At 43.6% G+C, this 12,835-nt stretch overlaps 1 protein-coding gene across 8 annotated transcripts in view; it reads left to right on the forward strand.

Moving 5' to 3' along the window:
• Positions 1–12,835, forward strand: part of kif26aa (kinesin family member 26Aa) — a 66,099-nt gene that overhangs the window by 32,443 nt on the left and 20,821 nt on the right. For 3 of the 8 annotated variants that reach the window (XM_051408958.1, XM_051408959.1, XM_051408961.1), the window contains exons 5-9: positions 5,674–5,866; positions 8,548–8,754; positions 9,941–10,034; positions 10,123–10,394; positions 11,148–11,343. In XM_051408958.1, the coding sequence (XP_051264918.1) occupies positions 5,674–5,866; positions 8,548–8,754; positions 9,941–10,034; positions 10,123–10,394; positions 11,148–11,343 (962 nt within the window). Of the gene's footprint in view, positions 1–857; positions 3,227–5,673; positions 5,867–5,895; positions 6,885–8,547; positions 8,755–9,940; positions 10,035–10,122; positions 10,395–11,147; positions 11,344–12,835 lie in introns of those variants that run through there. The other 5 variants (XM_051408960.1, XM_051408962.1, XM_051408963.1 and 2 more) reach the window with 4 other exon arrangements.

The following is a 12,835-nucleotide window of genomic DNA, read 5'->3' on the forward strand; positions in this document are numbered from 1 at the left end:
GGATTGTATGAAAATAATTTAGTATAAATTTCCTTTCTAGGGTTTTTTGCTCTCTGTAACTCTGTCACTAATACTGCATTTCTTTATCCAGCTCTTCTGTCTGTACTGTAGCATATTCCTATCTTCTATATATTTTATTATAATGAACAAACGTCAGACTCTGAGTGTAGTTTTCTATTTTAATATTTTCTATATATAGTTGTTGGATATTGTAATATAAAACATATTTTACCGTTCTTATATGTATTGAGAGCAACTGAAAATAAACAAATCTTCCTCCGGGATCAATAAAGTATTTCTGATTCTGATCAGATGATAAAATAATAATAACTGTTGTATATAATAATAAATAATAATAATATTTATGTTGAGCAGAGTCTGATAAGAGAGCAAGTTTTATCCATAAAACGGGAAACTTAAAAATAAACACAAACATTTTATTTATTTCCATTCTTCAATTTGCTCACACACACACACACACACACACACACACACACACACACACACACACACATACACACACTTAGTCTTTGAAGTCCGGTAGTGGGGGGAGTGATGGGGGAGTGATGGGGGTGTCTGTCATCTCATGAAGTATTCATGTAGCATGTCAAGTATGCGTGTGTCTGTGTGTGTGTGTGTGTGTGTGTGTTTTTTTGTGGTGTGTGCGTGTGTGCGTGTGTGCGTGTGTGTGTGTGTTTTCATGGCTGTTGTGTGTCGACACGGCGAGGAGGCAGGGCTGTGAAGAGAGAGAGAGGGGGGAGGAGAGGGAGGGAAGGTGAGCGAGGCAGACGGACGGACGGACGCAAGGAGGGAGGGGAGGGGAGGAGGGGAGAGAGGTTGGAGCATCGCCAGTGTTTCCCGGCAACAACGGCAACGAGAGGCAGGAATCCACCCGCTCTTCATTCACTCGTTTATTTCTACCTCTAATCCTTTATTCCTCCTCTGCTGCTGCTTCCCTTCATCCCCTCTCTCTCTCTCTCTCTCTCTCTCTCTCTCTCTCTCAGAGTTAGAGGAGGAGGAGGAGGAGGAGGAGGAGGAGGAGGAAGGAGGGAGGAGGAAGGGGTGGGGAGGGAAAGCATTGCGATACTGCAGGAACAGACTGAGGAGCTACAGGAGAGAAGAGAGGGAGAGGAGGAAGGAGGAGGAGAAAATCAGAAAGGAAGAAGAGAGGTAGAATGGACAAAAGGAGGACAAATAAAGGATGGAAAAAAGAGACAAGATTAGGTGAAGTGAGAGGAAAAGGGGGGATAAAGGAAGAGGAAAGAGGTTAAGATAGAAGAAAAGATTAAAGTAAAGGTAGAAAAAAGAGGTGGAAGGGAGGGAAAAAGATCAAATGACAGGAAAACAGCAGGAGGAATAAGGAATAAAGGACTGGGAGGATGAAAAAGAGGTAGACAAAGTGAAGAATAGAAAGAAAACCGGAGCAAGAACGGATGCAGGGATCTATATTTGGGGTTTTCTGGTGGAGATCTGGTGCAGCGTTTGGCTTGAGGATGCAGTCGGATACAAACTGAACTAAACATCCACAATCCTCTGAAGGACTTCCCTCCGTTTCTTTGTGGATGATGTTTCAACAGGAACTCAACTCGTTTTTCCCTGAAAACTTCCAGCTGGTCGGACCGACTCCGATCCAGCAGACTTCCTGTCAGAGATGAAACACGAGGACGCAGACGGACAGAAATGGAAAGTTTACTGACGTGTGAAGAATGAAGCGAGACGGACGTTGTTTTTATTGACGAATGGACTGAAACCTGTTGGAATATTAGCAACAAATTCCCTGAGAGGTTTGGTGGGAAGAACTCTGGTCAGAGACTTTACAGATGATCAAAGGAGTCACTGATGGGAGGACGGAGATATTTTAAAGGCAGATTTGGGCTGTTGGATGTATTTTTGATTGACGGACTGAGGAAAGTCTTGGAAAACTCCCAAATTCTGAAAATAAGCTTTACGGATACGTTAAAATTTAAGTGATTCGAGTAATTTTAATTGACAACCAAATGATGTCTTGGAGGAATTTCCTGAAGGCTTTGGTCAGGAATGACTTCAGTCACTAAGACAGGACTTTACTGTGCATTTCAGAGGTTACTGGTGGACGGATGTAGAGTTCACTGATCTTTTACGGATAAATCAATATAGGACGTTTGTTGGCAGACGTACAAATAAATTTGGTTGATGAAATGAGCAAAACTCCCATATGCCCATAGGTCTTGGATGAGGAAGATAGTACAGTTTAGAGATATTTTAAGGATACATTTGGACCGTTGGTTGGTTTTGAATTGCGGAAAACTCTAAATTCTCTTTTTGGTGAGAATGAAACTGAAATAAGGATACAGCTGCAGAAACTGCTTACCGATACATAAAAGTTTAAGGGTTATAAGTAGTTTGGATTGCTGAACAAAGAAAAGTCTTGGCACACTCCCAGATTTCCTCAGTAATTTGGTGACATAGACTCGAATAACCAAGACATCACTTTACAGATGAAGTTATTGATGGATGGGAGCTCAGTTTACTGATACATTAAGAGTGAATCGATACCCTCTGATGTTTGTGAGACTGAAACCTGTTGGAATATTTTAAGGAAATTCCTTGGTGAGACAATGTAATGATTTAGACTTCCTCACTGGATGCATGGACAGATTAAAGATATTATCCTACTGGATGTTTGTTGTTGAAGACATAGATTTGATTGAGAAGATTTTTGGTGAGAACACAAAGATACATCAAGATAAACAAATCATATATTAAAAATAAGTTATTTGAAAAGAAAGAAATACGGATCACCATCAAAATCTGTCCTGGAACAACTAATTCAATCAGATTCTGACAGGATTCCTTTGGATACTTGTTGCTATGAAACATTGTTTCAGATTTTGGATTGAAAAACTGGTCTAAACCTCCTAAAATGCTCCTTGAACCTTTGTGAAGCTGTCTGAGTTTCTTTTCACTGGATAACGCTTCATCTCTGACTTGTTTTATCCTGAAAATCTTAATTTTCCGATCCAGCTCTGGCTCCACATGCTGCCATGTTGCACAATCAAACACAACTTTCATCGCTGTTGCCGCTCAGCCTCGATGGTATTCATCAGGTTTCCTTCCTGTAGAGTTGTGATTCTCCGTTCTTGTTGGATTAAATCTGGTTGTTTTACGATGGTGAATGAGGACGAGTTTGGACCTGGTTCCTCTTCAAGGAGAAGAACTTTGAGCAGATAATGGATTGGAAGGAACTGTGAGTATCACACCACAAATCTCGTCTCATTTGAACTATTTCTTGTATTTTTGAGAGATACTTAACACCGTTATATGAGGAATCTTTATTTTTAAAGGTTTCAAACAAGCTTGAGATTTAAGGGATTGTGGGTTCAGAGGAACAGAAATACTGTGGAGAGTAAAAAATAAAGATTGAACCATAAAGAGAGTTAATTCACAGATCATAGGCAGCGTTAGCTTTAATGTCAGGTTATAAAATAACATTCTGTCATCTTAAACTTGAATCGCTCTTAAAAACAAGTCACTGCCCTTTTCATTGGTCTCTGAGGGCTGTTTCTGTTGGAGGCTGTCTATTACAGTCACATTATTAACCCTCTGAGACCCTCACAGGAAACAGCACCGGAGTTTAACAGAAAGATAATTTTTCTTCCATTTGTCTCCTGCTGCATCGTTGAAACCAGTTAATCTGCCCTCTAATAACACATTATAACAATAAATCACTTTCTGCTCTTTTCTGCTCAATTTTTGCTTTTTCTTAACAACTGAACGCTTCAACTTGGATGTACAGTAGACGATAAAGTGGAAACAGCCCTCACACACTATATATACAGTATTTATATACTCACTAACCACTGAGCTGATTAAGTTTAATCCAACAGTAAATCCTCCTTTATAAACGTGTTAAAGTTTGTTTTCAGCTGATCATTTCGGAAAATGTACAGCAGTTTGGGCTGCTGTTGCACAATACTGCATTCACTGATGGCTTCTTCTATTAGGCAACTGGTTTCCAAGATTTTCCCTTAAAGAAGTCCTTTTCTGTTATTGAGTAAACTGATAAAGTGACACTTTATGGATATTTCACATTATCAAGAAATCCAAACTCCACGCTTCCTTTTTCTGATGACTGGAGATAATTTCTGTCAGAGTTTCAACAAAAAAGCCAAAACAGATTCAAACAATAACGTAGGAAATTTGAAGGAGCTACACGCTGCGTCTGTTCATACACCAAACACTGTGAGCACTGGACTCCCTGACTGGTCCCAGACCAACAGACTGCTCTGCACTGTGTGTTCTGAGCCCTTTCTATCAGAACCAGCATTAACTGTTTCAGCAGTTTGGGCTACAGTAGCTCGTCTGTTGGATCAGACCACATGGGCCAACCTTCACTCCCCACCTGCATCAATGAGCCTCAGCCCCCCATCACCCTGTCTCTGGTTCTGTTCCTTCCTTGGACCACTTTTTATAGGTACTGACCTCTGCAGACCGGGAACCCCCCACAAGAGCTGCAGGTTTGGAGATGCTCTGACCCAGTCGTCCATCACAATGTGGTTCTTGTCAAAGTGGATCAGATCCTCACACTAAACTGTACAATGAACCTACAACAGACCTGCTACATGTGAATCCATAATCCTGTGACAGATGGCAGAAAACAGAAACCGAACTTTTGCTTATGTGAAATGACACAAAGTTGAAGTTACTTTAAAAGCCTTAAATATTCCACCCACACTTGCTCAGCACTTGGTGACTATAAGGTTAGCATTGAGGCTGACCACCTCGAGAGCTGTGAACACAGAACAATATACAATGAGCACCACAGAAGAAGAGAGGAGGCAGGAGCTTAAATCAACTCTCCAGGTTGCCATTGATGAAGTGTAAATGTCAGCACACGTTCACCTTGCAGCGCTGCAGTTTGTTTCCTCAGTTAGTGTGTGATAAATGTTCACACACACACACACACACACACACACACACACACACACACACTGTGTATTCCCAGAGGCTCTCTCTGTAATTAGAGCCTCTGAACTCTGATTGGACCCAGTGAGGAGGAGGAGGAGGAGATCACATCTTCTTCTCATCATCCTCCTCCTCCTCCTCATCCTCCTCTTCCTCCCGTGTGTGTTCTGAACCTGATCAGAGCCTCAGCTCAGCTCCAGTTCTTTCAGGATAAAATCGGCCGTGTAGAGTCAGGAACAGGAGGAGGTCTTTCAGATGTTCACAGTTCTCTCTCTTCTATACTTTGGATGAAGATGTGTTAGAAAATATCTGCTTCTTCAGTGAGAAGTCAAAGATAGGAGAGGCTTGTGAACATGAACACACATTTTGAGTTATACGTTAACTACGACTCCCATGGTGCATTTCACTAACAAACATCCTATCTGATGGCAGGTGGAGGCTGAAGAGGAAACTGTTGAGATGACTGAAAATCCACCATAGACAAAACGACTGATTTTACCTCACAGATCTTAAAACTCATCAGAACCGTCTTTGTTAGTCTTTCAACAATCTCCAACTCTGTTTTGGTTTAAATAAATCCTAAATTCACTGTGATGAGTTTCTCTTGTCTAACTTTAAACAGGAGAATCAGTATTATATAATAACGATAGTAATAAGACATGGAGGTGAAACGATCAGAAACTTGTTGGTTCTGAACTCTCTGACTGACTCTTTGTCTTTTATCTTCAGGGCGGCTCAGAAGCTCAGTCTGTCCCGCAGGAAGAAGTCCCAGCCGGGCCCCGCCTCTCCACCCAGTGAGGCCCCGGGGCCCCTGGTCTACACTGGTGGCTTTAGCGGCGCCCTGCAGCTCTCCCCGCCCGCAGTCCCACCATGCCTCCTCCGGGCCGGGTCAAAGGTCAAGGACGCGCCGGGGATGGGGAAGGTGAGCTGTTGCGTTGTTACCCAGAATGCCGTGCAGTAGATGTAGATCAGCTGGCTCTCAGGCTGCTGGAATCTCATGAATCCTGTCTGATACGTCAGCAGGGCGGCAGGTTGTGGGAACCGTCTGTGGTGGTTGGGGGTTGGTGGGCAGAGAGAGGTCACAGGGTTGTGGGGATGAAGGAGCTGATAGCGAGGACACAATCACAGTCTCTGTCTATGGCTGAATGTCTTATACAGACCAGATCCCGACCCCCAGTACGGATCCCCCAGAAGATAAACCGGAATCTTTTTACTAACCCTCCTTTCCTTTGCCATTAATGCGTCAGACCGTCTGCTTTTTAACTAATGAAATCTGATCTTCTTCCTGCTCTCCAGAGGAGGAACAGTTCAGACTGTGATGAGCTCTGCAGCCTCTGGGGGGCGCTGGCAGCATCAGTCTGGTGTGTGCTGACATTATGTAATGTGTTTACAGACTCGCACTCTGCTGCTGGCTGCAGATCAGACACTCGGCTGTCACAGTCGATCTTGTTGCCAGATCTGCTGCCGTCTGCTCAGTGATGAACCCGCAGAGGTTCAACACCCGACGCCTGGACCCACATGTGGCTCAGAGAACCACATCACCTGACACACTCAACCTCCTGACAGCTCCAGACCCCATAAATTCAAATATATTTGTATTTAATCTGGCAATATGTGGGTAGATTTCGGCTGCCCATCTACAGCTTCCAAATAGTTCCCACTCTGGCAATAAATTCTCTTTGTACCAGTGAACTGAGGTCAATTTATAGCAGACTGCTCAGTTTACACTAACAAATCTAAAGGTAAAGATGTCCAAGATCTTCCCTCCTTCGCCTCAGTGCTGATTACTTGCAGCAGGGCGTGTTCAGGACAGTTTATCTGGTAATGTGAGGGTTTACTGATCCATTTTTAACCTCCAGACCCGCTCACCAAGATCATTTTCCAACCCTGATCACTACTGCACAGACTCTGGCGCCAAATGGAGAAAGATGGCAGCGAACGTAAGAAAAACCTTATAATAATAATACATCCTGTAGTGTGTGACTGTTTGACATTAGAGGGAAGAAGAAAAGTTTCTCCTTCTATACAACCAGATTTCAAATATTTATTTTATATATATAACTCTGTAATCTCAGCCCTTATCCAAACCAAAGATCTACATGTTCTTTATGGCTGCTGGTTCCATCACAGATATTCAACATGTCTAAGGCTGCAGGAAGATGATGGTGGTGCAGAGGTCTGGAACCAGGTTTCTCTCAAACTGTCTTTACTTTCTATTATTGGACTGTTATTCCCAATAATGTCAGATCTTCTCTGGACACTCTGGACTCTTCATCCTGTAACTGTAACTGAAGTCAGTGGCAGGTCTTTAAGATGAAACATTTTCCCTCACCTCCCTCCTGCTGCCATCTGCAGCCTCTAATAACTCCCCGTCTGTAGTTCAGCTTCAAAGTCTTCATGAAAAGATCTTCAGGATCTGATCAGCCTGATTCTTCTTCAACTCTGATCCAACTAGCATCTGCAGGAGTCAACGTTTAGATGTCCCCCAACTCCCCTAATCGGACCTCTGGTCCTGAACGGCAGAGAAAAATGAAAGAGCATTTTAATGAGAATGATCTATTCCTGGTGCAGCTCAGATATCTCAGAGGTTTCTGCTGCTCTGAGATCAGATTGTATAGCTGCTCATTGTGACGCTGTCGTCTGAACGGTCACTCGTACAAACAGCTTCCTCTGATTTATCTCCACAAAGCGCACTAAAGCCAGATATACTTCTCACTGCGTACTAGGATACTCTACACTGTTGTGTTTGAATTGACTGAAACAAAATCAATATTTTTGTTCTTTCTTTCTTTCTTTAATTAACTAAAACTGAACTAAAACACAGGCCTTCCTTTGGTGTAACAGTTCACATTCTGTACTGTTTCTTGTTCACAAGCTTTGGGTCATATATTAAAGACCATTTCTGGATTTAAAGTTCAGCGTGTATTTTACTGACTGGAGATCAGCTGCTTCCTGTCTGCAGCTGCAGCCACTGAGGAGGTGATGATTCGCTCCGCTGACTCATAGCGACACATCATTTAAAAACTGCTGCGTCTCAGATTGTTATTGGCTTTAAACTTGACCTCCTCGCCGCCACGAAGCGCAGACTCAGCAGCTCTGTGACAGACCAATAAAAACCCATCAGAGAGTCACAACACAGCAAGCGGAAGTCCTCATGAAACAATGCAGAGAGCTGTTGTGGTGTTTCTGTACAGCCATAATAAAGTTGTGTTTTTGTACATTGATAAAGTTATTTTTGTTGAGGGCCTAATCAGCTAGCTAAAATTATCCAAACTAGCATAGCTACTAATTTCTCACATCAGTGTTTTGTTCATAACTTTAATGTTACATCAGATGCTAGCTAGTTAGCCAGCTAGCATAGCCTCAGTAACAATCGCTAACATCGGAGACGTACAGTGACGTAATGCTGTGATTCTCTAGCTTGTGGAAAAGCAAACCGGTTCTTAGAAGGTACTTTTTTTTTGTAGTTCCTCTTCGACCAGCAGCAGGTTTTCTTTTTGTTTCCATTTCAAATTATTTATTTATTATATTGTCCTGTTATTTAATTTTCACGTTAACTGCTGCCAGAGATATTAAAGACGGTGACTTCCTGTCCGTGTCCAGGTCCGAGTGATGGTCCGGATCTGTTCGGTGCGCAGCAGTGAGTCCTCAGAGTCCATGTCCCCGCTCAAAGTGGACGGCAGGAAGAAGCAGCTGACTCTCTGCGAGACGTCCGCCAGCGGACTCTCCGCCGCTGCCCCGAGGCGCTCCTCGACCTCTGCTCCAAAGACCTTCATGTTCGACGCTGTCTTCTCCCAGGATGCTTCACAGGTGAGATGGGACTGGGTCTGCTTCACTTTTGAACGAAGAAGACATGTCAGATTGATTTTAAAAAGCTCATGGATGTGATCAATAATCAGTCTGTAGCAACTTTCCAATCTGAGAATCTGTTGAATAACGTCTGAGCTCTTCATCAGGGATGTGACCTCTGCAGCACTGTTTAGCCACAGACGACAGGAGGATATAGATCAGACTGGGTTAACGTCAGGAGGAAGCAGATTGAAGATGTAAACATTAGAATTATTTAAAAAAAACTCAGTGACAGAAAAGAGAAACAGACGCCTGCAGAGTTCAGACTGGATGTGATAAATGATCACACCATTCTGTGGGGTGCCCGGTTAGCTCAGTGGGTAGAGGTGGCGACCCATGTACCGAGGCTGAGACCTTGCTGCAGCGGCCCAGGGTTCGAATCAGACCTGCGGCCCTTTGCTGTGTGTCATCCCCTCTCTCTCTCTGCCCCCCTTTCCTCTCTGTCTTCAGCTGTCCTCAAATAAAGGCAATGAAAAAATGAAAAAAATAAAGAATTATTCTGTGAGTTGTGTCTTCTCATTCTGAATCCAAAGTTGTATTCTTACTCTATTATATCCTCTTATTACGGACCAAATACATCACAATTGTAAGCCCCTCCCCTTTTTTTGCTCTGTGCTCCAATTACAGTTGAGCAAGCCTTGGTCAACTTCCTCCTTTCCTGTGCTTAGAGATGCTATAGCTATATGCTAAGCTAATCTATGTTGAAAAGACAGTCACATTTTAAAGATGATTTAAAGATAAAGAGATAAACATATAGTCACATCTTACGTTAGCTAATGTTAGCAAAATGCTACCGAACTAGCTATCTAATTTATGTTATTCATTAGTTAGTTAGTGCTGCAGAAGTGCCCTCGTGATGCTAACCCTGGCCCTGAAGATGTTTCATCATAAATGCTTCACAACTTTCTGCACCGGCGCCCTTTTTTCTAGCCTGAGTCGAGCATTTTAAATTACTGGATCATAACTTAAATATATGAGATTACGTTAATCTAATTTAATCTAATTCAAGCTAATTTAGAGAGTTTTATGTTAATGTAACATTAACTATCATTTTATTATTTACTGTATCTTAATAAACAGTCTGTATTTAACCTCTCTGGGTCTCTAACATGATTGGACGACACTAACTGGACCTTGATCCTGATAGGCTGAGGTGTGTTCGGGGACGGTGGCTGAGGTCATCCAGTCGGTGGTTAACGGAGCGGACGGCTGCATCTTCTGCTTCGGACACGCTAACCTGGGTAACTACACACACACACACACACACACACACACACACACACTTTTGAACAAGTCACGTGACTGTTGCGTTGGCTCCGCCCTCCCCAGGTAAGACGTACACCATGATTGGTCGGGACTGCTCCACCCAGAGTCTGGGCGTGGCTCCCACAGCCGTCTCCTGGCTGTTCAAGGTGATCGAGGAGCGGAGGGAAAAGTGTGGAGCTCGTTTCTCTGTCCGAGTGTCCGCCGTGGAGATTTCCGGTCGGGAGGAGACGCTCACCGACCTCCTGGCTGAACCCTCCTCCTCCTCAGCTGGGGGCCACCAGGAGGCCTCGGGGCCTGTGGTCTCACTGCAGGAAGACCCCCTCTGTGGATCTCAGGTAGAGAAAACCTCCTCCATTCATTCTTTCACCTCCTCCCCATATTTCATCCCTCCACCTCATTACTGGAGGAGGGAGTAGCAGCACAGTGATTAGATTTTCAAAATAAAATGACAGCAATGGTGGTGAAGACAACAACTCCCATGATCCAGAAACCAGTTTGCTGAAAATTCTCTTTATCTCACTGTGTCCTCCCTTCCTCTCCTCCTCTCTGACCTCCACCCCAGAGACTTCATCTCTGCCCACAACTGTCCAATTAGTTCTGACCTCTTTCCTTTTATTCTTGTTCAGTCGCTTTTATCTCCCTCGGGCTCCTTCTGTCTGCCACATTTTTTTTTTATCTCCTCTCACTTTAATTTTCTTTTTCTGTCTCCACATTTTTCTCCTTCACACAGACTTTTTTTTTCTCCCTATCAAACCTCATTCTGTCTCATTTCAGCCGTTATCGTTCTCTCGGTTTTTCTCAGTCACGTCATTTTTCATTGTAGAAGAGACGTCTCCATAACTTTAATAAACTTTACTTTGGACTCGCCTGTATTGACTTGATGGCAGCACTTCCTGTTTACAGCCCATGAATTATGGGGGTTGTTTCTGAGGGGGCGGACTTTGCAAACCTCCAGTCTACAGACTAAAATATGTCTACCTCTCACCCTCGTCCACAGCACCATTTTTATTTTAATACGATTCATTATCCTCGGTTCCCTCTGGGTTGCTTCTACCTTTGCCGTGTCTCATTATCTCTCCCTCCATCAGCTGCAGAACCAGACGGAGCTGCGGGCGACCAACGCAGAGCGAGCTGCGTTTTTCCTGGACGCCGCCTTGGCAGCGAGGAGGAGCAGCCGGGCGCCGAGTGACCAGGAGGCTCGGAGGAACTCGCACTTCCTGTTCACCCTGCACCTCTACCAGGAGAGGCTGGACAAGAGCAACAAGGCAGCAGGTCGGTTTGTCTGTAAGTGGAGTTGTTCTAATCAAATATAGAAGATCAATGAAGATAAAAACTGAAGGACAGAAGTCGACTACAACTCCCAAGGAACATTTCACCAACAAACATCCAATCTCAGAGCTTCAAACCAACGGCGAGCTGAAGCTAAATCCCACTGTGGAGAAAACTAATGCCTTTATTGTGGGTCAGTTTTGGATGGATTCACTGCCGCTCTGATTCACACGTCCGATAGCACCAGCAGCCGAGGATCTTGGGTATTAGTCTATTTTCCAGCCCCATTGAGAACCTGGAAATGTTGAGTACCAATGTTTTATGTTAGAAATCACACCAGCCGTTAGTCTCTTCTTCCCTCTGCGGCTCATTTACAAACACGTAGCCGCTAATAAGCTTCATTTGGAGGTGCAGACTTGCTCAACAGCAACATTAACAAGCAGAAAGGTCTACGCTAACGCCACCTCTGCCCCCATCTACCTGTCACAGCAGAGACATTTCCACAATTATTACTGTTTCTCTGCATCTCCATCCACAGCTGGAATAAATCTGCATGGCTAATGAGGCCTGAGTCCTCTGTGTCCTGCAGTGTTTATAGACCACCGGATATAAAACTGTACACTCAGCCACTCTCAGCAGTTTCTAAATCTTGCTGATGCGGGTGGTTGATCATTCACACCATCATTTCTCTGACTTAATGAAATTAACAGGCAGTTAAAATGAGCACAGAGACATCAGGCTGATCTGTCTGAGTCAGAGTCCTGTATCGTGACAAAAACAGATGTTTTTAAAATGATTCAAATGAGATATTTTAAACATCTAATGCAAAAATTTATTTATGGGTTTGCATATTAATATTTAGGAGAATCTAATAATCATAATCCAAGAAGACTTTGAACTATGACTTTAAAACCAGTGACTTCAGCCTTTTAAAAAACTTAAGGTAGACCAACCTTAATGTGGCACCTCTGGACTTGACTTGTGGTCTTTCCTACCTTGATTGGAGACTTCTGACTTTCCCGTCATGACTTGGAGCTTTACTTGGGACTGGCTGGTCTTGACTTTGAACTTGCTAACCTTGATTTGGGACTTTACTTCAGACTTGCTGGCCTTGACCTCTAAACTGAGTCAGGACTTGATTTGGGACTTGGTGTTGACTTTGAGCTTGACTTGAAAATGTAGTACCTTAATGTGCACTTTAGTCTGGACCCGACTTGTAGCCAGGCCTACCTTGATTGAGGACTCAACTTGGGACTTGTTGGTCTTCACTTGGGACTTACCTGCCTTGATTTGGGATTACCTTCCTTGATTTGAGACATCAAACTTGTAAATTGACTGAAACGGGACTAGGCTGGCGCATGACTTGGAGCCTGATATGGGACTTATGAAACCTGTAACCTCTGAGCTCTGGTCGGTAAACTGATATTATCATTGATGATGTGTGTTCCATCTGTACTCTTGTTCGGGTCTCTGATGCCTTCCTCTGTAGACCTCATCCCCTCTGATA

This window comes from Dicentrarchus labrax, unplaced genomic scaffold, assembly GCF_905237075.1.
Source record: "Dicentrarchus labrax unplaced genomic scaffold, dlabrax2021, whole genome shotgun sequence".
In the NCBI taxonomy this organism is placed as follows: Eukaryota; Metazoa; Chordata; class Actinopteri; family Moronidae; genus Dicentrarchus; species Dicentrarchus labrax.